A 24,714-nucleotide genomic window follows, 5' to 3' on the forward strand; every position below is an offset into this window, starting at 1 on the left:
TCTTTCTAAAGTATTTAATTGAAGAGTTGGCATACTAACAAAATTAGGTTTCATTTACTTATGCAAAGTAAACGTGCCATTTTTTTTCTTTACACATCCAAGAGAAAATAGAACTGAGAATAAGAACTAGAGGATAAAATCCTGAAGTAACTGTGTTAAGAAGGTATTAACTAAGCCATCACGTATAAAATTTCAAGATTTTTTTCTCATCTCATATACTTGAAATTTTCTACCCACCCAAATTGAAAGATCAATCAGGAACCAGGCAGTTAAGTCACGGGGCCTGTGGTCTGTAAAAATGAAATACCCTAGGGTCAGGTTGAGGGCTAAGAGGTTCTATGGCGAAAGTTTTCTAACACAGGGGCTACTTTGGGCTCAAGATTAATTTTATCCTGATAATCAATATTGTACTTGTAATTGCTACTTTGACCTAAAAAATACTATTTCTTCTGTGCATCTAACATTTGATAGTTTACAGATAGAGAATTTTTGAGAAAAATGCTTCTAATTAATCAAAAGTGTTTTGAAGTGTACTGCTGCTCGCATTATTTACCCACCAGGTTTGTTTGTTTTTCATTCTGAACTTGTTCTTAAGAGTCCTTCTGGAGCCTCAGTTCTTCCTATGAACCCAATTTTGTACCCAGAACATGATATTAACTGCTGCTAAATTGCCTTATTGCTGACTCATACTGTCTTTCCCCTTTTCTTGTTGCTTGCTCATAAGTGCCCTTCCACAAGGCTCCATCTGTCTTGCATCTCTCCTCCATTTGTTCTACTGTGTCCTCTAAGCATCTGCCGTATCCCTTATGGGTTTGTTTGGTACCCAAGTCCAAGCAAGTTCTGGCTGGTATGACCTTTACCTCTACTGCTGTATCTCCCATTCTAGAAGGTACCATTCAGACAGATAGTGTTGAAAAGGCATCAACAGTTTATAGGGCCACGTAACACCTGGATTCAATGAAGTTTCAGTAAGTGAAACTTCATTGTGTTTCAATGAATTTCCCCACTGTGTGGTTTTGGGCCTCTTATTTAACTTCTCTGCCTCTCAAGTGACTTCCTAATACATATAAAGTTTATAAAATTGACTAGCATATAGCAAGTTGAATAAATGTTATTTACTACTGTCATTTATATTATTATTTGTGTTAAGGGGGTACAAAAATCGGTGACATGGATCTGCCCCTCAAAGAGATCACTGATTTCATGTAAATATAATACTAAAAGGGTATCGTGAAAGAAATTCATACAGGCATCCCCCAACCATAAAAGTTATTATATTTCCTTAAGGAAACCAGTAAAGACTTCACTAAAAGATATACTGGGTTGATTTTTTTAAGATCAATGGATCTTTTTCAGGATTACAAGGAGGCATAAATATCTAAAGAAGACCTACTTATTTGAATAACGATGAAAGACATGAGTAGGATACAGAGAAAGATTGACACGCTACTAAATTGCCAGTAGAACCTCGAGAAACTGTGTGTGTAAGTATGTGCATAACTGTAAACCAAAACTCCATGGAAGCTGGGCATGGTGGTGCATTGCTGTAAACCCAGTACTTGGAAGGGTGAAGCAGGAGGATTGCAAGTTTGCAGCTAGCCTCAGCAATTTAGTGAAGCCTATTTAGAAATAAAAATATAAAGGGCCAGGAATGTAACTCAGCAGTAGGGTATCCCAGGATTCAATCCCCAATACAAACGAAAAAAAAAAAAAAAAAAAAAAAAGAAAATCTTCATAACCCCATGAATGAGTAAAATAATTAACTAGATATGACATAAAAATTAGAGATTCAAGATAAAGATCTAACAAAACTACACAGAACATAGCACAGAAAGACAAAAATATTTTAACATACACAATAATGTAAAAATTATGGTAATATAAGAAAAGCTAACATATTCTTGATGTCTAGAAAATAAGAATACAGAAGAGGGAGGAGTATTATTTTTAAATAAAATAGGTGATATTTTTTAGTACTGATGGGAGACATGAACCTCAGATTCAGAAATCATAATGAATCATAAACAAAACAATTTTTGGTACTAGGTACTGAATCCAGGGGCCTTCTACCTCCAAGCTATACCTCCATCCCTATTCTTTATTCTTTATTTTGAAACAGGGTCTCACTAAGTTGTGGAGGGCCTCACTAAGTATCTGAGGCTGGCCACAAACCCATGATTCTCCTGTCTCAGTCTCCCAAGTACTGGGATTCCAAACATGAGCCACCACGCCTGGCTAACAGAATAATTTTTAAAATTCACATTTATAGTTTCCTCAACAAGACCTCCAAAGCACAAGAAATCAAAAAGAGAATTAACAAGGGGGGATGACATCAAACTAAAAAGTTTCTGATGATCAAAGGAAATCAAGAATCCAAACAGAAAGCCTACAGAATGGGAGACGATCTTTACCAGCTACCCCTCTGCTAGAGGGCTAATATCCAGAATATACAAAGAGCTCAGAAGACTCACACTAGCAAAACAAATAATTCAATCAAGAAATGGGCAACTGAATTGAATAGACACATCACAAAAGAGGAGATACAAATAGCCAATAGATACATAAAAAAAAAAACCATTCACCACCTTTAGCAATCGGAAAGATGCAAATGTGTTTCAAGGTGTGATTCTGGTTTTATTTTTCCAGTATTAACTCTTCCCAATTTTTCTAGTGGGAAATTCCAAATTTATTCCTTCTAGGCATACTCTTAATGGATGTCTAGTACAATATTATCCACAACATATATTACCACTGGATTTCAGCAAATCTAATGGTAGAGAGATAACTACTGCACAAGGGATCCCACTACATATTTGGAAAATTATAATCTTTAGAGATATTGTAAGACCTTTGTATTCTCGGAATTTATCACAATAAATAGATAGATGAATAGATAATTTTAAGTGAATAAATAAATGAATTAATGAATGAGACCAAACTCTCTCTATTATTTTAACCCATTTGTTTTATTTTTCCCATTCTGGAGTTATATAACTGTTACTATTTCTTCCTCTATTTGATTTTTTAGTATTTAAAAGTAGTAGCTACTGTTTTTCCAAAGTCTTTGCTTTGTCAAGTGAACATTTACATTTCTAATGAAATAGCACTCCTGGGTATCTTTCTAAAGGGACTGAAGTCAGAATATTATAGTGATACATGCATATCCATGTTTATAGCAGCACAATTCACAATAGACAAATTATGGACCCATTCTAGGTCTACATTAACAGAGGAATAGACTACAAAATTATGGGATACACACAAATGGAATTCTACTCAGCAATAAAGAACAAAATTATATGTCATTTGCAGGAAAATGGATAGACCTGAAGAACATTATGTTAAGTGAGACCAGCCAATCACAGAAAGTAAGAGCTCATATATTTTCTCTCATGTGGAAGCTAGGAAGGACTTTAAATAATGGAAGAGAAACCCCAGTGAAGAAAGGGAGGTGGTATAAGGGAGGGTCTAGAGGAGGGGAAGGGAGAATTAATAAAGGAGGCACTTCCATTTATGTTGTGTGTGTGTGAATACCAATGCAATCTCAGTATTATGTAAGGGGGAGGGGAAGAATGAAAGGAGAGGAAGCTCAGCAAGTGCTGTGTGCATGTATGTCACTGTCACTGGGAACTACGCTATGATATACAGCTACACCAATAAAATGTAAACCTGCATCAATAAGAGAGACAAGAGTGTAAGATTGTAATCAAATTACGAATTATTATTTTTTATTTATTATTATTTTATTTATATGTGGAACATATTGAAAATGGTATATGTCTGGACTGTGCTTGATGCCCTCTCCGCCCTTCCCCTCCCCGTTCCCCTCTCCCCTATATTCAAATTAAGAATCATTATTAATTTGTTAATGCATCATCATTCTGGAGAATATAGTATATACCTGAGGCTAAAATGTTCTTTCCTTTCTTTTCTCTTATATGGGCCATATAATCTATGTTAGACTTTTTGGATCTTCTGCTCATTCAGTGACCTAATCAGCCTTATCTTATCTGCATTATATTTCACCAAACCTAATATGCATTTGGACATCCCCATTAATCCAGTGTCATAGAAAAATAAAGACCAGTAAAGCCCAACTCCCATGGTCTGGCCAATGAATCACTTCCATGTCTAGTCATGTGGAAAAGACCTGCTAAAGGGGGGTAAGAAGGCATCAAAACTTCCTACTAAAAGTAGGAAGATACACAAGAAGTGTTTGTGTGTCTTTTGCTAGCTGCGACAGATAGCTCCAGATAGTTACCATATTTTTAAATAATGTAGTGCTCAAATCTGGGCACAATTTTTCAGTTCAGTTTTGATTCAGATGTCAAAGAATAGAGAGATGTTACTTCTGCTACTAAAAAATGTCTTTGTTCTCTTATATCCTTCTAAATTTGCATTGGAACTTTTGTTAGTTATTAAATGTTATTTAATCACAAAAACAAAGGCCAATAAATTCCTGTTCTTCTCTATATGAACAGGTCTAAAACTATTTCTCCAACCTATTGTATTTTTTTACTGTGGTAAGAAACATGCAACACAAAATTTGTACTCTTAACCATTGTGAAGTGTTCGGTACAGCAGTGTTACCTTCTTTTTAAAGTCTGAGTAATATTCTATTCTATGTACATACCACCTTTTCTTGGGTTGCTTCCAGCTCTTGATTAAAGTAAATAGTGTTGCTCTGAGCAGAACATGTGCAAGTATCTTAAAACTTTTTTTCAGTTTTTTTGAGTTATATCCAGAAGTAGGATTGCTGGATCATAAGGTGATTCTTATAACTTTTGGAGAAAATCCAGTATACTGTATTTTTGCAAGTTATTTAAGAAACTACAGTCATGATTATTTTGGCATGTACTACTATTATATTTCATCTTGTAAATCTTAATCCTGAATTATGCCTTTTCTATTTTAGTGTATAGTTCTATAAGCTTTGTCACATGTGCACAGATTCCTGTAACCACCATCACAATCAAGATACGTATAATTCTATTGCCCCATGAAACTCTTTCGTGTTATCTATCTCTTCTTTCTTTCTCCCTCTCCTCTCCTTTTCCTTCTCCTTCCCCTTCTCCTTCTCCTTCTTCTTCTTCTCCTTTCTCTCTCCCCCCTCTCTCTTTCTATCTCTCTCTCTTTTTGGTGCTGGATATTGAATCCAGGGGCATTCTACCTCCGGGCTATACTCTAAGCCCTATTTTTTTTTTTTTTGAAACAGAGTCTCACTAAGTTCCAGAGGATCTCACTACATAACTGAAGCTGGCTGTAAACCTACAATCTTCCTATCTCAGTCTCCCAAGTACTGGAATTAAAAGGGTGTGCCACCATGCCTGGCTTTTTATTTATCCCTTCACAAGCATACTTTTTCTGTGTGTTGGTATCTGTTTTGATTTTATATCCAGAAACTTTGACAAACTAGTTTTTTAAATTTTGTTTTACATATTTTTTGTCATTTTATACACAAATAATAATGAGTATGGATAGTTTTATTTCTTTCCTTTGAGCTAACTCACTAGATCTTCGAGTATGCTGTTTAGAAAAAAAAGTGGTGAGAGTTCCCATCTTTGCCTTGTTCATCAATTATTTTGTAGAATTTTCTGGTGAAACAATCTGAGCCTGTTTATTTATATTTTGAAATATTTTAGCTATGAATTCAGTATATTCAATAGTTAAAGAGTTGTTTCATTTATTTTATCTTGAGTAAGTTTAGGTAGAATGTGATTTTCAAAGAATTGGTCCACTCATTTAAGTTGGCAAACTTATGCACAGAGAGTTTTTCATAGCATTTCCTTACTAACTTACACTATTATATAGGGTCCACAGTAGTGCTCTCTCTTTCATTCCTACTATTGGTATTTTATGTCTTCTATTTTTATTTGTCAGGGTTGACCAAAGTTTGTCAGTTCTCTTTCTGAAAGTTCCTGGGATCTATTTAATCTGAGTCATCTGAAACTTAATGATGATGTGTCCAGGTGTGAGTCTATTTTTATTTATTGTGAACGGCACTTGGTGAGCTCTTTAAATGTCAACATACATGTGTGTCTCTTCTCATACTATTTTAAATTATTATGTATTATTTCTTCTCACTGTCTTCTCTTTCTGGAAATGCTATCTCAAATATTGCCATTGGTGCCATCTAGCGCATCCTTTCTGTCCTGTCTTCCACCTTCTTTTTGGTCCTTTTAAGATTTCCTTATCTTTATCCTCTGTATTTTGTGTTGCATTTCCCATTTATGCTGTCATTTTTAATTTCTAAGAATTCTACTTTTTTCTCTCAACATTCCTGCATAACAGCACTCTCTTTTTGTTCATTAGTTGTATTATCTTACTTCTCCAAGGATATTATGATAGAATTTGGAAATATTTTTTCTCCCATTCTAGTCTGTTTCTCAATAGGTTTATTTTGTTTATTTTGGCTTCTATCTTTTCTGATAATAGTTTTCTCCAGAGAGCTCATAGTCTTTGGCTGCCTGTTCATATTTAAGAGTATGAAACTAGAAAAGCTAATTAGAAGCTCTAGGTATGTAGATGGAGCTCATCAATTCTGAGCATTCCATAAAGATATTTGTTTGACTATTTCTTTGGATAACCTTGATGTCAGTGTGTTTTAGGCTTTCCTCTTAGGCTGGTTAGATTATACAGGAAAAGAAAATCATTCAATATCCTGCCATCCAGTTTAAGGCCTGGCTGCCTAGCAGCAAATAGAAGAGAATTCTGGACCACAGAAGTCTCACTGAAACCAGCTGTTTCTACACAGTGTTTTTGGCCTTTCACTGACCTAGGTCACCTAGTCCAAAGAGACTTTAATAAACCTCTCCATAAAATAACACTCTGGTCTTCTCCTACAGTAGGGGTAAGAGATTAGCCTGACTGCTTGAGGTGATGGGGGAAGAGGATCTGGAGATGTGTCTGACTTTTAAACCAATACCCTTTAGCCACCAATTCTCTCCTTCACGGGTTCCAGGTGCCTCTTCAGGATGCTTTGGCATCAGGTAGATAGGTTCTCGACATTTCCCACTGCCTGTCTACAATTCTGTTTTCTTTGTAGACCAACACCCTTATCATTTTCCTTCTGCTTTTCTACTCACAAAATATTTTCCCTTACCTCTTCCCCAACACTCATTTTAGTCTTGGAAGATAGAAAGGTTAAAATAAATACCCTTCACTTTCTCTCAGTATTTCTTGAGAGGAAAAAAAAGATGTGTGTGTGTGTGTGTGTGTGTGTGTGTGTGTGTGTGTGTGTTCTGTCTGCTAGTTTTACCCAAAGTTCTTACTTTATCTCTAACTCTGTTTTCAGAGCCACATATCAACCAGGATAATATTTATTCATATCATTATTATTCTCTTACTAATATTTATTCTGCTACTATTATTATTCATTATAATTCCTAACACATTTTCCTAATCTCCCATTCACAGTAAACAACCTCTGAGTAAGCTTTAGAAATTTTCTTTTTGTTGACCTAAAGCATTTTTAGTATTCCTAAATTTATAAAATACAATCTATTTATTGAGCCAGTATTTATAATTATTTAACATGTGTCAGAGAATGTTCTGAATTAAAAGACACACTAGCCTTCTAGAAGTTCATATTTTACAGGGACATAAATTAAATAGTACATTAAATAGACATACATTAAATAGTACTCATGGTAAGCATTATACTAAATGTAAGTTTAGTCTTCTAAGTGATATATAAATGAGCACTCACTCCTAGTAATTTATGCTAAAACTGAGTCTTAAAAAACAGAAGATTATCAGAATGATTAAGGGGATTCCAGAAAGATGGCACAGTTTGTACAAAAGCATAGTGGTATGAGTATCTCAAGAGATATAAATTCCCACTATTTTTAATTTGATGAGCTTATTTTTCTTTAGATATCTCAAATAATTATACCACCCTTTTGAGAAAACTATTACTGTACTTTAACTGTAATTTGCATGGAGAAATTAACATATACCCAAGCCAACAGGAAAGCTAGAATTGGCATAAAAATTTTTGTTTTTTGATAGCTGAGTGGTCAAAGCACTGGATATTTCTGACTCTGTTATTATTAGCTGTCTGACTTTTGTCAGTGTTGCATGTAATTGCAGTAATAATAACTAACATTCACTGTCTAGGTTTACCATGAGCCAGCCACACTGCTAGGTGATGTAGAATATACATTATCTCATTAAAAATTCTCAAAAAAAGATGAGTATCTGAGACACAGAGATTAAGAAATTTCCCCAGAAACACTTAGCTGCACGAGTATGGCTTTGATTTGTGTTTTTCAAACAGTAAGTAGCACTAATTGAGCAGAAAAATTAAGATAATAAGTAATAACTACAACTTATTAAGCACTGGTGGCAAAAAGTATGCTAATGACTTTACAAATATTATTTGCAGTGGAAGGGGAACCAGAAAGAAATGCAATGAAATCAAGTCACACTTCTTCCAGGAAGTCATCCATGGTAGTTTTAGTTTACCTTGAAGACTTAGTGTGGCATTTAGAATATTATAACTTATACATGGGTATGTAATTCAGAAGTATAGGACTTGAAGCAATATAACACAGTGATAAAGAAAAACATCTCTAGAGCTAGACTTCCTGATTGGAATCCTACATCATTCTATTATTTTCTGGCAATTTTAGTCTTAGGCAAATTATATAATTTCTTTTTAATATATTATATATATATACCTAAAGTAAGATATATGACATATACAAAATAAGTTGCATAGTGTGTTTTAAATATATGTATGTATATATATACAATATAATTATAATTTTCTCAACTTTACCTAGTTCAAAGTGGATAATAATAATAATAGCTAACAGTTATTAAGCTGGGCATCGTATTGAGCATCTTAGGCAATTTTTTTTATTGGTGCATTGTAGTCATACATCTTAATAGGGTAGACAGTAGGGGCATACATGCACACATCACAAATTTAGCCCTTCCCCAACTCCCTTCCCATTCCCCCCTCTCTCCTTCTCATGTTTGGCTTAGTGCTTGACTTTGATATTTGATATGTTTGTGAATATACATTATCTACATTAGGGAATTTCCCTCTTCCCTTCCCCATCCCCCTGTTAGGTCACTTTATTTGCTCATCTATAATTTCTTTTTCTTAGGTAATGTTTGAAGCACTATTTCAAATATTAGCTTATTTGATTCTCATTACAACTATGGAGATTACTGTATTAGTATCTCCAATTTACAGATGATAACACTGAGGAAAAGAGAGAATAATCAACTTTCTTAAGATAAAAAAAACTATCAATAAAGTGGAAGATATGGGATAAACACAACTAAGTATAGCTCTAGAAACTGACTTAACTACTATGCTATCCATCATACTATACAAAACACTCCACATATTCTTAAGGGATTCAAATGAACTAAAAAAAAAAAACAATGCAATGGGGGGGAATTTTGGTGTATGTTTATATATGTGGCACATTTTTCAATATCGGGATTATGATTGTAAATCAAAAATAAACTAAAAATATGCTAAACCCCTACCACATACATGGCTCTTTCCCAAGCAATGTGAAGTCACAATAATTAATAAGAACAACTCTCAAGAACTTCAAGAAAATAGGATTTCCAAATAATGCAAAACTCTACAGGAAGAAACAATATTCTAAATTATATATGTTTGCTATTGTCTAAACGCAGAGTCAAAAAACTCCATGTCTCGTTTATACTCTCACTTGAGGAATTCTAGCAACTTTACTTCTGATATACTTTAAATAAATTAGATTCTAATTTTTTCACAATTACCATATACAGATGATACTTTCTTGATTCTAATACTAAAAGTCACATCCCAGCTGCCAGGTGTAAAGGAAATCTGCTCTTGGATTTTACTTGCGTTTTTATTATCTTTGTGCTGAAAGACCTCCGGTGTGTGGAATACCAGATTCAAAGGTGATATTAAAAAATATTAACAATGACAGTTTACTTTATCACTCCTAAATGAATAAAGAGCAAAGCTAATAAAATTTCCAGTGGCTTCCATGATTAGAAAGGGCAATTTCTATTTCCAATTTTCTCTAAGGCAAGGTCCTTTTTATCCAAATATTCACCATAGTGACTTGAACATTCATTGTATTAAAATGATCTCACAAAATTGTCCTTGGTCTAGGAAATGTCAAAAACAAAGCCAAAGCTAAATCAGATTACCTACCAATAAAGCAGAGTTTACATCAGGGACAGGCAGGAGGTCTCTTGGGATCTGAAATCTAGGACTTTTGAGTTCTTGTGGATAGACTGAGAAATGCTCTCACGTGCAATTTTGATAGAGAATTTTATTAAAATCCTTCATTTTGTTTCTACCCCCTACCTTGTCTACTAACTACTAAATCTACTCAGGAATTTAATTTCATTTTCAAAGTCTCAAGAGGGTTAGAGCTCTGAAAATCACTTCACGATATAGAAACTGCTCTTTTGTTTTTTATTTTATTTTCCCCCAGGATTAAGCAGATCAGCAAAGAAAAGTTCTGAGCTTGGAAATCATAGTCTAATGTTCAAGACTCTACACTATCTAGTCCCAACTAACTTTTCCAGTGAGTCTGGATGACCTACTGGACTATAGCAAAAGTGGACTATTATGTACTACTCAAGTATATCATTTGCTTTCTACTCCCCTCTCTCTCTTCAATATGTTTTCTCCTCTCTCTGGACCAGTCTTCAATATCTACCTTTCCATACTTCTCTAACTCCTCAACAAAATCTCCTCACCCAGCTTGAAGTATTCTGTCCACCGCACTCTATCAGGAAAAAGAAAAAAAATTATATATATATATATATATATATATATATATATATACTTTATATATACTCATTTTATCTTCTTTGAATCTTTATGGCACTCATTTCTTTCCATATTCTGTCATAATTACTTGCATTTAGAAGTATGACTCTCTATGTAAGACCTACTGAAGGTGGGGACCTTTGGCCATTATATCTTTGCCAGGACTGTCTTAATATAACATTGTAGGATTTTATATGCTTGTTTATTTTAACAAATTGCATTATCCTGAAGTTGAATTGGCCTTGTATCAATTTGGAGGAAATAACTATACCTCTAAGGAAATTGTTTGGGAGAAGAAAAGTGAAATTCAGAGATATTATAAAAATAATATTTAAGCACTTAAATTCCATTCAAATATCAAATTACTTACTTGTACTTAGTTTATTGACAAATTATAAGCAGATAGATATTTTACATTAAATAATTACCAGAAATTCCAAATAGTATGTTCTAACAAATAGGAACTTTGATTATTCTATTTATATATAAAGCACTATAACATATTTCATAAAGCACTATATATAGTGTATATATACTATATATAGTGTATATATACTATATAGAATATATATATATATTTCATAAGGCAATATATATAGACATATTTTTAAGTCTTTCATCCAGAATAAAAAATTCTCACTAGTAAACAAAATTACTAAAACCTATGTTTTATTGTCAGTGAATATTTTGTCCCAAACATCTTTGATAACTCTGGAAATAACAGAAGCCAGGTATGGTGGCTCATGCCCATTAATCCCAGTACTTGGGAGTTTGAGACAAGAGGATCACAGGTTTGAGGACGGCCTCAGCAACTTAGGGAGAGCCTGTTTCAAAATAAAATAAAAAGGGCTTGGAGTGTAGCATGGATTAAAGTGCCTCTGGATTGAATCCCCAGTAACAAAAGAAAAAAAATTAAAAAGCAAGCAAGCAAGAAAAAGGAAAATAACTCAGATTATAAAATCTAAGTTAGGTAAACTCATCCCTACTATTTTATGTAAGTCTTGCTTTTTACCTCTTAATTTTTTATCTTAAAATGTAACCAAGAAACATCTAAAGTTGCTGTTGTATTTTCCCAAAGATATAGTAATCTTTCTGTTATTAATGAAATAGTATAATATAGTAAAGCAAAAGATCTACACACATAGAAACCTAGTACAGTAGCCATCCTTTACCCTGGCAGATATATCCCAAGAACCCCAGTGGACGCCTCAACAGCAGCCAGTACCAAACCCCATAAGTACTGTCTTTCCTTATGTATCCATTCCTGTTAGGAAGCTTACTTATAAATGTGGCACAGTAAAAGATAAATAATAATGACCAACAATAATAAAATAGAACAATCATGACAATATACACTAATAATTACAGACTAGTACTAGTACCTATGAATTATTTCTGGAAATTTCCACTTAATATTTTCGAGATGCAGTTGACTAAACTGAAACCATAAAAAGTAAAACCTTAGAAAAGGGGGGCATTGAATTTATGGCAGCCTAGTAAGCAGTCACAAAATATTTCAAATTTTAAGTTTTCATCAATTCACAATTCTTATTGTCAGTGCATGTTAGCATGCTTGGATGTTCTCTTTCCACTTTTATTTCAGGATAGAATTTTTTTGGCCAAATTTCTTATTTTCGGAAGTAAGAAAGGCCCAGAGAACGAAAGAATGACTGATTACTGTTACAAAGGTCTGCCATCCACCCCTGCTGGCTCTTAAAATATATAAAAACTCTTGTCAACAAATAATGGTGAGAATAATGTTTGCTTTGCTCTATTTCACATTCTATTACCATAATTTATATACACTAACTCACTTAATCTTCACAACAACTCTTTTGGTAGGTATGGCTACCATGCCAATATTACAAATGAGGAAAGAGGCTAAAAATCATATAGTTAGTAAATAGGATAGCAACAATTTAAACCAAAAAAAAATGGCAGCCTGGATTGCTAACTACCATGCTGTACAGCTTCTGGCTGCAACTGATTGTAACAAACCAGAAGAACCTGCAAATCAAATCTATTATGAGACAGGAGAAAATAGGCAAGTTGGCCGGGCGTGGTGGCGCACGCTTGTAATCCCAGCACTTGGGAGGCAGAGACAGGAGGATCTCACAGGTTCGAAGCCAGCCGTGCTGGCTTAAGAGACCCTGTTTCCAAATAAAAATATAAAAATAGGTCTGGGAGTGTAACCCAGAGGTAGAAGGGCTTCCAGGAACCCCAGTACCACAAAAAAAAGGAAAGGAAAGGAAAGGGAAGGAAGGAAGGAGATAGGCCAAGTTAGAGCCTCTACTAGGAAACATTTCAGGTTTGAGATTCTGGGGCCATGAGGATTTTTCATCTGTTTTTTTTTTTTTTTTTTTTCCCCTTCAGGAGGCATACTAACATAAAAGAGAAGCATAATGACCAACCATCCACAGCCAGCAGCTAAGATCTATTTCCATGCTATTCCCTCCCAGTTCCTTTTCTCACAGCCTAAAGTGACCTTACCTCCAACACTTTTCATCATATGATCAATCATAGAATTTTCAATATGAAATGGGCATGGTGGCACACGATTGTAGTCTCAGCATTCAGGAGGCTGAGACTGGAGGATCATGGTTTGCTGACAGCCTCAGATACTTAGTGAGGCCCTCAGCAATTTAGTGAGATCCTGTTTCAAAATAAAGAATAAAAAATAGGACAGGGGGTGTAGCTCAGAGGTCAAATGGCCCTGGTTTCCATCCCCAGACCCGCAAAAAAAAAAAAAAAAAAAAAAAAATTTCAATATGAAACATACTCCTGGATCCATTTTATTCAAAGGACTTCCAAATAGCCTAGTTAGCACTAGATCTCCCATACTTACTACACTTTTTTCCCAAAAATGTAATCCATAGCAGCCAAAATTCTTTCCCATAATACCCCTATTTATTTAATTACTCATTCAATTAAACAAGCATTATGAGAAGGTTGACCAATTTCATTATACTATATTTGGTGTTTTGAGAAATATAGAAAAATTGTTTTTTTGTTTCACAGAAACTGGGAGAAAATGTATATAATAAACTTGGCTCACATTTTGAATTGACTTCAAAGGTGGTATGGTTCAACTAGTTTTAACCTTATCTACAAACTCATGAATCCAAGAATGAATTACATAGAACTCTTTCCCTCTCCCACACACACATAAATTTCTTGGTATTAGAGAAATAAGTTTCGATCAAACTGTACAATCACATACTCTATAATTTTATTGACAACTTCATTAAATTCTATTAGTATGTATAATTTACTACACCAGGAAATTATAAACTATGTATTAGTAAAATAGCTTTATATGTTCCATCCGCCATACTTGTCAGTTTGTATTCAGAGTGACTATAGTCTTATCAGTTTATAGATTAGATTAAACTGGTTGTAGCAAATCACCTTTGAAGTCAATTAAAATGTGAGCAAAAGTTATTATATATATTTCTTCACAGTCTCCTTGAAAACAAAAAATGACTTTTTGGTATCTCCAACACCAAATATAGTACATGCCACTGATCAGCTTTCTCATAATGTTTGTTAAGTTTAAGTTATCTAAACAATTACTTATAAAACAACTTATCTTTAGAAACTTTCATAAAGTACAATGGAATGCATGTATAAAATAGTACTGACATAGGCAACATTTATGAAAAGACAAGGGCCAAGCATTACATTACTAGGCAGGTTTACAATCCACTTTCACCATTCAAAAGGTCAAGATCATCTTGCTGCACAGGAAAAAAAGGTTGGCATTATATAGAAATGTCTGCTACATTCTGGCCAGTCTTTAGTTTTTACTGTAATGTATTTTGACATAGTAACAGAGAAAAATTTCTCTCTGACTTGTAAAAGAAATGACAATTCTAAGACAGTAAATTTTTTCATCTTACAAAATTATTGAGATATCCTCTTTTAAGTGCCACTAAAGGAAAGCAGCCAAAAATCTTTATGGTTTGGTTCTTTTGAAAGGTCATAAATATAGTGGGGGGAAAAAAGCAGAATACTGTGAAACCAATGCCTAGAGGAATCCCGAGGCCATGCCAAGAAACGGAATGTACTCATAGTGACTAATACATGCAAATACTGGAAATAAATTCTAACAGATTAAACAGGTTTTGTAGCAACTAAAAGGTATATTCAAATCATTCCAAAATTAATCAAGCTTAAGAATATGGCAATCTTCCCTACTAATAAGACTATAAGCTGGCTAAGTAGCCTGGATAACATATAAATTATAGCCAATATCAGTAGGTAGAATTTTTTCAATGTGTTTTTAATTAAAAAGGAGAAATGTAGCCCTTAACTGAATCAATTCACTGTTTCAGACTTTGAAATACATCCATGAGTAATACTACGTCATTCACCTTGATGAGGCATTAAATAATAATCATGCCACAGAATCATAAAGGCAATGCCATCTTTCTGCTGAGAAATGCTACAATCTTTATCCTTTTTTTTTTTTGATCATTGAACATGGCACACCTGATAAGTTCTCTAACATTAGGCAGAAACACATCTAATATTTTAAAACACATAAAATGTAGTTATTTCAAAACCTGAATGTCAAACACAGGTAGTTTCTTACTCAAGAATATAATTCTGAGGGCAAGCTATAGCAAACCAAAGTTAAATACATTATAACTTGATAGGCTAAGATAAACAGCAGACAAAATATATATACAAATCCTTTGTGAGGATTCTCTTCTCTTTGTAACTAACATGTTTAATAAAGTCCAAGTCTTTTGAGTTTGAAAATGAAAGCAAATCTTGAATATCTTTGGGTCAAAAATGCTTCAACAAGCTTAAAGGTTACACGCTTTCTTTTTACACAGATTTATAGCATGCCTTCAGCTGTAAGTAATGCTTTAGCAGAGATCTACATTAGGAGCACCAAGAATAAGAGTACTTCCATAGATCTGAGAAATGATTGAAACCTATGTCTTTTAAAACATTTCAGATATTGCAACATCAATAACAGGAAATTAGTTTATAGTCCAGATGCTGATGAGCCTGATTCTACTCGCCGAACTTTTATTGCTGTGTGGTGCTACAATGCTAGCACCATTTATTTCTGTGCCTAAGAAATTCCAGATAACAAAAATTTTGTACTATATCATTGCATATAACCAGCTGCTATGATGTATTCTTATTAGTTTAATTAATGTAGGCTATTTTTATCACTTGAAGCAAAAGATACAGTTTGGCTCCAATTAGGCTTAATCTGGAAAAAATCTCAAGAGCTCCAAGCTTTGTTTTGAATCATGCAAAGAATCTCTTCCTTTACTCCCCATTCTCCCCCAAAAGACTAAAGTAAACACAAACTGTCTCTTTCACATGCATACACATACAATTTCTAAAATCCATATTGCTTAGTTGCTGTCCATTACTACAAAAATTGCTTTTTGCAAATATCCAAAAGAAAAACCTGATAGTAAACAACCATGTTAACATGACTAAGAACCAGAAAAACAATAACCTTACAATCTAATAGTATCATCATAATTCACAAGGTCATACCTGATGACTTAGAGATTGAAAAGGCTCACAGGTTCCAGACTGCATGACCTTTCTATTTCCAGAAACCCCTAAAGATTGCATTTCCTGTCTTACAAAAGATAATCACAGCCATCTCTATCCCTCAGCATCTTCAGGGCTAGTGAAGAAAATATCAAACAGCAGATCTGTCCTTCAGTATCTGTTTAAGCCATCATCAAGATATCAAATCACATGTACTGTTTATCTTCTCCCCTGTGCCGTTACAAACACCCTGCACTCAAAGGAGCTGACAGAGTTGTATTTGCTGATGCTGCTAATGCTGTCTGAAAACAGTCAGCTTACTGCTTAGAGCAATTCTGCATCATCCAAACGGAGGATCAGCCACATCCTTGTTTCCCACGGCTGCTACTATACAGAGTTCACTTGCCAAGGAGTTGGATTCTTTTCATCAGTCCTTTCAAAATAAGTAATGCTCTGTTTAATTAAGTACCCAATATGTCTGTTGCAAATACCATGTTAAAATGTCAATTCTTAATTATTAGGCAGCTCTCTCCATACATGACTAAGCTTTAGTGTAATGATTTAACAAGCAAAACTGTATTCCCTTTTAAAGGAAACTTCCCTCCAAACCATGTATATCATCACTCATCCAAGCCATCAAAACAAAGAGTGCCTCAAAATGAAGACTTTATATTCTGACACTCTCTAATAATTATGCAGAATAATAAGTAGTTGCATGCTTGTTTGTTTGTTTTTAAATATTGGGAACCTCATTTTATTTCAAGATCTTCAGATCAACATGCTCCAAATAAAAATACTTATGATGCTTTTATTTAAATCTTTTTTGAAGAGTTTAATATGTAAAAGATAACATGTTATTATCAAATCCAAGATGACTTGGAAGAACAAAACCTAGGTAAAAGTTCCTGACATTTTATTAAGAATTATCACTGTATTCTTTTTATTAAGATTCTAGTAATGGTGTGTGTGTGTGTGTGTGTGTGTGTGTGTGTGTGTGTGTGTTTCTGAGGATTGAACATCTGAGCTACACCCCCACAACCAGTCTTGTTTTATTTTTTTTCTTTAAAACAGCGTCTTGCTAAATTACTGAGAGTCCTACTGAGTTGCTGAGGCTGGTCTTGAACTGTAATCCTCCTGTCTCAGCCTCCCAAGAACTAGTATTACAAGCATGCATCACCACACCCAGTGCAATACTTTCTTTCACATAACATGGAAGATTCAAGAAATTTTAAGATTGGTAGTCTGATACTAAAGAACCAATATCTTCTGATATTAAATTGGAAATACTTTCTCTTTACCATATGACAAAAAGTTGTATTTTAGAAATAAAGAAAACATAAGAAAACTAAGACTCAATATAAATATATTCAAAATGAGGACCCAAAATACAGTATCTTAGCCTAAATCGGCCCTCAAATTATATTATATATAATATGTATGTGTGTGTATATATATATATATATATATATATATATATATATATATATCTTCAATAACTATAAACAAAACCAAGAGCATGTGGGGTTTTTAATTTATATACCTATGGAATAGACTAATTAAAATTTGAAGACAGGTAAAATGGTATACAAAAAATGTTTTAGATAAATGTAGACTAATAATAAATCAGTATGCCAGGCGTGGTGGCGTAGGCTTGTAATCCCTGTGCTTGGGAGGCGGAGGCAGGAGGATCACGCTGGTTTGGAGCCAACCTCGCTGGCTTAAGAGACCCTGTTTCCAAATTTTAAAATATAAAATAGGTCTGGGAGTGTAGCCCGGAGGTAGAAGGGCTACCAGGAACCCCACTACCACAAAAAAATAATAATAATAATAATAATAAATCAGTATAATTTTCCTTCTCCCACTCACATTTGATGAACATTGTATGTACTATCAAACAAGCTAGTTACAGTGAGTATTAAAAAAGTTTGGCTTCTTCAACGCCAAGCTCAATATCTTGTATGGGGAAGGAAGAGAGAAGGGAGGAGCCAGGGGAAGGCTCACCAAGTGCTGTGTGCATGTATGTCACTATCACTCTGAACTATATTGTGATGTGAAACTACAATGCACCAATAAAAGTATCTTTTAAAAATGACCTTTTAAATAAAGAAATAAAATTGAACTAAAACAAAGAAAATTGGGCTTCTTTACTAGCCTGATTCACTCCATTGGGTTTTTTTTGTTTTGTGTTGTTTTGTTTTTGGTGGTACTGGGGTTCCTGGAAGCCCTTCTACCTCTGGGATACACTCCCACGGGATACACTCCCAGACCTAATTTTTAACTTTTTTTTTTTTTATATGGAAACAGGGTCTCTTAAGCCAGTGAGGCTGGCTCTGAACCTGCGCGATCCTCCTGTCTCCACCTCCCAAGCACGAGGATTACAAGCATGGGCCACCACACCCAGCTTGACTCTATTATTTTAAAGTACTGCATCAAGTCAGGCGTGGTGACGCACACTTGTAATCCCAATACTTGGAAGGCTGAGACAGGAGGGTTGCACAGGTTCAAAGCCGGCCTCAGCTACTTAGTGAGGCTCTTGGCAACTTAGTGAGACCCTGTTTCAAAATAAAATATAAAATATGTGGGGGGTGTAGCCTGGAGAGAGAAGGCCCCTGGGCTCCATCCCCAGGACCACAAAAATAAATAAAGTACTGCATCGAACTACACTAGTTCAGTTCACAGGACTTGCTATCTTGGTTATATGTAAACATGACACATCTGGATGAAAAATCACAGATAGGCCAATATAGTTTATCTGCACAATACCATCATATTGTGATGAAAATAGCCATTCATCTTTTAAGACCTATCTTCTCCATTAGGCCTTCTGAAGCTACATTTCTCTTCCTATACTCATTCTTTTGCATAGAAAGCATTGACTATCTTCCACATGTCAGATACTGACTGTATAGGTGCTAGGGACTCCTTGACAAATATCATAAAACTTGCCTTCACAAAAAAGTGTGTTTTATTATAATAAAAGAATAAAATCAAGATATGAGAGTGATAACAAGGCATCCTATCCTAACCTGGGATCAGAAAGGATCCCTCCAGGGAAGTCAATACTGAGAAGACTTTGAGCAAGTCACACTCAAGAAGTGATAAATACAACATGGCTACACCAGAAATTATGTGAACAGATAAGAGAGAGAAGAAGCTAAGGACACCAGTCATAGGAAACCTAGGGGGCCACTGAGAGTTTGAGCTGGAGTCTCAAGGAAATGAGAAGCCACCAACAAAATCAGTTTTGTAATTTTAGATTATCAAGGCTACACTGTGGCCAATCAATTGAATGAAACAAAACTAGAGGAACAAGTTCAACATATACTGCATCTTATTTTTTGTGGTGGTGGTACTGGGATTGAACCCAAGGGCGTTCTACCCCTGAGCTACACCTCCAGCCCTATTTTTCATTCTTTATTTTGAAACAGGCTCTCACTAAGTTACAAAGGGCCTCACTAATTAGCTGAGGCTGTCCTCGAACCTGTGATCCTCCTGTCTCAATCTCCCAAGTACTGGAATTACAAGCATGCACCAACATGCCCAGCATATTCCATCATTTTGATCAGGGAATGATGAGGACTTGAACCAGAGGTGGCAGTGGGCATGGAGACACACAAACAGATTCTGGATCCACGTCTTGATAAACAAAAATAGAATTTGAGTGCTGATGTGAGAAATGAGGGAAAAAAACATCAGGCTTGATTTCTAATCTCCTATATTAATTGTGGATCTCATTTTACAATCAACATCTTTTTATAATATGCTCTGGGTTTTATTCTTTCTCCATTTTATTTGCATATGTTTCCTTTTTATAAAGTAGCTGAAAATTCATGAGGGGACATATTTGGTATACATTCTTTCTGTGTCCTCTCTAATGTGCATACCTTGAACAAAGTTATTAAGTGAATAAATAAGTGGAAAATGAAAAAACTGAACCTTCCCAGATATTTTGTCAGAGCATGAATACAAGCTTTGGTTTTGTCATCTTCTTGATATTAGCTAGTGTATAGTTTTAACATCCTCTTGATATTACTTAGTATATATTATATAATTTTCCTCAGTGTTTTGTTACCAATACACCTAATTGATATGTGCAATAAAAACACCAAACCTAGAGTGCATAGACAATCTATTGTCTAGTTGATTAAATCTTTCTTAACCAAAAAGTATTTATTTATATTCCATTACTAGATTAATTTAATAGTAATTCCATACAACTCACCAATTAAAACTGTAAGAAACCTGTTAGATAACTATTGCTCTGTTAAAAATTATGTATTCATACAATATGCTACTCTGACCAGAGAGTATGAGCAGTAAAGCTGGATGCCACTACACTTCTCCTAAGAATTCTAACAAATGATTGATGCAAAGGATGAAGAAGAACCAAAATCTTGCAGGGGCATCTCCTTACACTGAATGGAGAGTCAAAAGGATGTGTCTTCATCCATTTGGGCTGATATAACAAAATACCATAGACTGGGTAGCTTATAAACAACAGAAATTTATTTATCATTGTTCTAGCTGCTGGGAAATCTAAAGTCAAGAATGCCTACAGATTTGAGGATTGTTGAGGGTTTCCCTCCCACTATAAAATTGTGTGGCAGTGCCAGGCATGGTGGAGCATGCTTATAATCCCCGTGCTTGGGAGGCAGAGACAGGAGGATCACGCAGGTTCATAGCCAGCCGCGTTTAAGAGACCCTGTTTCCAAATAAAAATATAAAAATAGGTCTGGGAATGTATCACGGTGGTATAAGGGCTTCCAGGAGCCCCAGTACCACAAAAAAAAATTTTTGTGGCAGTAAAAAGGATAATATGACTCTTGGTGGGCCTCAATTATTACAAGTGTACTAATTTCAATATTGAGGACAGAGCCACTAAATAGATGAGCCACCATATTTGTGATTGGAGTTTCTATATATGTACTTGGGGCTCAATATAAAATTTAAACCTCAGCAGGATGCAAAGAACAAATAGAGGGTGACTATTTATTGATTTGATGAACATTATAATATCCCAAATAGTAAAGAATCTACATCTTAAAAAGAGAAGTTTTATAATTATTGCATGTTTAGCTCTTGACTGTTCATCCCTCAGTAGCCATATTATCCAATGCTCTCATTTTTTATACATGAGATATCTAGAATTTAGAGAAATTAAGTAGTGAGTTGCCCACGGTTAGTAAGTAGCAGAGCCAAGGGCAGAATTCAGAAATCTTGTCTTTTAGTTTAAAAGTTTTCCCCAATATAAATCATAAGAGAAAATACAAAAACAATAACAAAATTATAGTACATCAGAAGTGCAATGCCATGTAACCAATGGATACTATTACCAATAAAAATACATTTAAAAACTTTCAATAAAGGGAAATATACAAAAATATTAAATGGGAAACTAAGTCTCAATATATTCATTGGATATATTCTCAACCATGTAAAATATACACTGAAAGAACAATATATGTTTAATTTCTAAAACATGAAAATCAATATGATTGATGTCATAAATATTTACCTAAGACCTCATGTTTTTCCTATAAAAATTGAAACTAACTTCTGAAAAGTATTTTAATAGATGAGCAAATACCCATGTTCCTCATGTGTTTTCTCTTTCCACTAAAAATTATGTCTTAAATTTCAGTATATGAAATGTTTTACTTATATTTCTGATCAAGTTTCAGGGAAATATTAAAATCTACTTCTTTTAGACTATCTAAACTTTGAAAAGTCATTTTTATGTTCTTTGCATATGACTTATTATGTGTATGTGATTGATTGTTTATTTTCACACTTTATTTATACTGGGATAAAGCTAGTACAGGCTGTTTTTGACAAAATAACTCTCAAGCCAGTTTTAGTGTTATATGAAAAAGAAATGGAAAAATCTGTGTGCCGTGACTTTGTATTGCTGTTTGTCTAACTAGTCACTGTGATATGATCTGAAGTCATTTTTCACAAGCAGGACAGGGGAAGCACTGTCTTATTATCACTTTCACAAAGAATATGGTTGAACTTAGGAGCAGAACTCACCAATTATATACAGTGCACGGCAAAAATGTCGGGAAAGAATAACAAAGTGAGGAAATTGATCATTCCTGTTACAATCCTAGTTATTATCATTAAAAAATCACCACTACTTGATACAATAGATATTGTAGATGTGTGTGTGTGTCTCTGTGTGTGTGTGTGTGTGTGTGTGTGTGTGTGTGTGTGTGTGTGGTGCTAGAGAGATTTGAACACTTTTAAGCTTCAGATAAAAAGTACATACAAATCATACAGGTAATATGAAGAATAGTGATTTCAATAAGTTAATATGAAAATAAAAAGGAATAATTAAACCAACGAGAGTTATCTTTTAAGTTAGTTAAGAAAAACAAAACTGAGGACAAATAAACCTTCTTTATTTCTATGAATATAGACAAAGAAATAATAATGCTGGTCCCTAGGAAATGTACCCAGAATTATAAAACAAAACAATGTGAATCAAAACTCTTAAGAGAAGAAAAAGGACACTAATTACAAACCAATGACATGATAAATATAGACTTGATCTCTGTTTTCTCTGAGACATCCATGAAATGAAGGAACTGGAAAAGGAGAGACATTTACAGACCAATGGTATTTTAATCAGTTAGACAAAACCTTAGAAAACCTTTAGAAAGTATATCTGATACTCAAAACAAATCTACCAACAATAGCACTCCTGGGTATCTACCCAAAAGAAAGGAAACCAAACTACCAAACTAATGCATATGTATCTATGTTCATAACTGCACAATTCACCGTTGCCAAACTATGGAACCAGCCAAGATGTCCATCAACAGATGAATGGATTACAAAAGTGTGGGATATCTACACAGTGGAATTTTACTCAGCCATAAAAAAAATAAAATTGCGGTATTTTCAGGGAAATAGATGGATCTTGAGGACATTATGCTAAGTGACATTAGTCAGTCACAAAAAAGTAAGGAATCAGATGCTTTCCCTAATATGTGAAAGCTAGGGTGAATGGGGTAATGGGAGGAACTCCAGGTGAAGAAAAAGAGATCCTATAGAGGAGCAAATAAGGGGATGGGAGGTGGGAAGAGGGAAACGCTTTAAAGCTCATAATGTACTTACTCATATCGAAGTCAGCCACTAAACCAAGCATGGGAGGGAGGGATCAGGGGAGGGGGGGAGTGAGGTGGGGACTGGGTGGGGGCTGGCTGGGTGATGTGTGCATTTATGCCTACACAAGTTTTTTACCCCATTATGATGTATAAATACAATGTACCAATAAAAAATTAAATAAAAAGAAAAAAGAAAAACCAATGAACCTCCAAAATACCTTGTATAAGACAAGATATATTTTACATAAAAACTTACTCTCTCCAAGCACCATTTCAGTACTAGTAAATGAGAGGAAACTACCTATCAAAATTCATAATGTTTTATCTTTTAAAGTTCTCACTTTAAAAAAATGATCCTTTAAGTGAAACTTTGATAGCTGTCATCTAATGGTAATCTTGACAGTACAAAAGTTGCCCTTATCTGCATAGGCTATGTTCCAAGATGCCTGAAACCATACATAGTACCAAATTATATATGTAGTGGTTTTTCCTATACATACAAACCTATAATAAAGTTTAATTTATAAATTAAGACAGTAAGGAATAATAATATAAGGTGTAATAGAATTATAATATCACACTTATAATAAAAACTGATGTGAATGTGGTTTCACTGTTTATTTCTGAAATATTTTATTTTTAAAAATTATTTTTTAAAGTGACATTTTTATGGAGTACATTATGGTAATTCAATGCATGTACACAGTGTGTATTAATCAATTCAGGATAACAGGTATTTCCATCTTTTCAACCATTAGTCTTTTTTGTGTGTTGGGAATTGCATACTTTTCTAGTCATTTTGAGATGTATCATAGATTTATAGATTGTTTTGCCCAACTGCTACCTTACTGTGCTAAAAAAAAAAAATAGAACGAAGAGTGATTTCTCTACTTTGTGTTGGTGGTACCTATAATTCAATTTCTTTCTGTCTCCTCTCTCACCTACCCTTCCCAGTCTCCAGTGACCACTATTCCATCCCATTCCTCTACATGGTTGACTTAACGGTCCCCACAAATGAGTAAGAACATATGGTATTTGTCTTTCTGCATCTAGCTTATTTCTCTTAACATAATGATTTCCAGTCTGTCCATGTTGCTGCAAATAACAAAATTTTATTCTTTTCAAGGCTAAAATTTTCCATTTAAGATTTTGAGACCACAATTGACCACAAGCAACTAAAACCATGAAAAGTAGACTCATGGATAAGGGGCAGCTACTGTACTATATTTGTGCTATAGTTGAAATTTAGGTGATTTTTATGGAAAATTGAAGACACGT

At 34.3% G+C, this 24,714-nt stretch overlaps 1 protein-coding gene across 7 annotated transcripts in view; it reads right to left on the reverse strand.

Moving 5' to 3' along the window:
- SLC4A10 (solute carrier family 4 member 10) overlaps window positions 1-24,714 on the reverse strand; it is a gene marked incomplete at both ends in the record, with an annotated part of 320,758 nt that overhangs the window by 198,873 nt on the left and 97,171 nt on the right. For 3 of the 7 annotated variants that reach the window (XM_080689852.1, XM_080689855.1, XM_080689851.1), the window contains one exon: window positions 16,328-16,408. The exons of the other annotated variants lie outside the window; for them this stretch is intronic. In XM_080689852.1, coding sequence (XP_080545978.1) covers window positions 16,328-16,408 — 81 coding nt within the window. Of the gene's footprint in view, window positions 1-16,327; window positions 16,409-24,714 lie in introns of those variants that run through there. 7 annotated transcript variants of the gene reach the window in all.

This window comes from Muscardinus avellanarius, assembly GCF_963383645.1.
Source record: "Muscardinus avellanarius genome assembly, chromosome: 2".
Lineage (NCBI taxonomy): Eukaryota > Metazoa > Chordata > Mammalia > Rodentia > Gliridae > Muscardinus > Muscardinus avellanarius.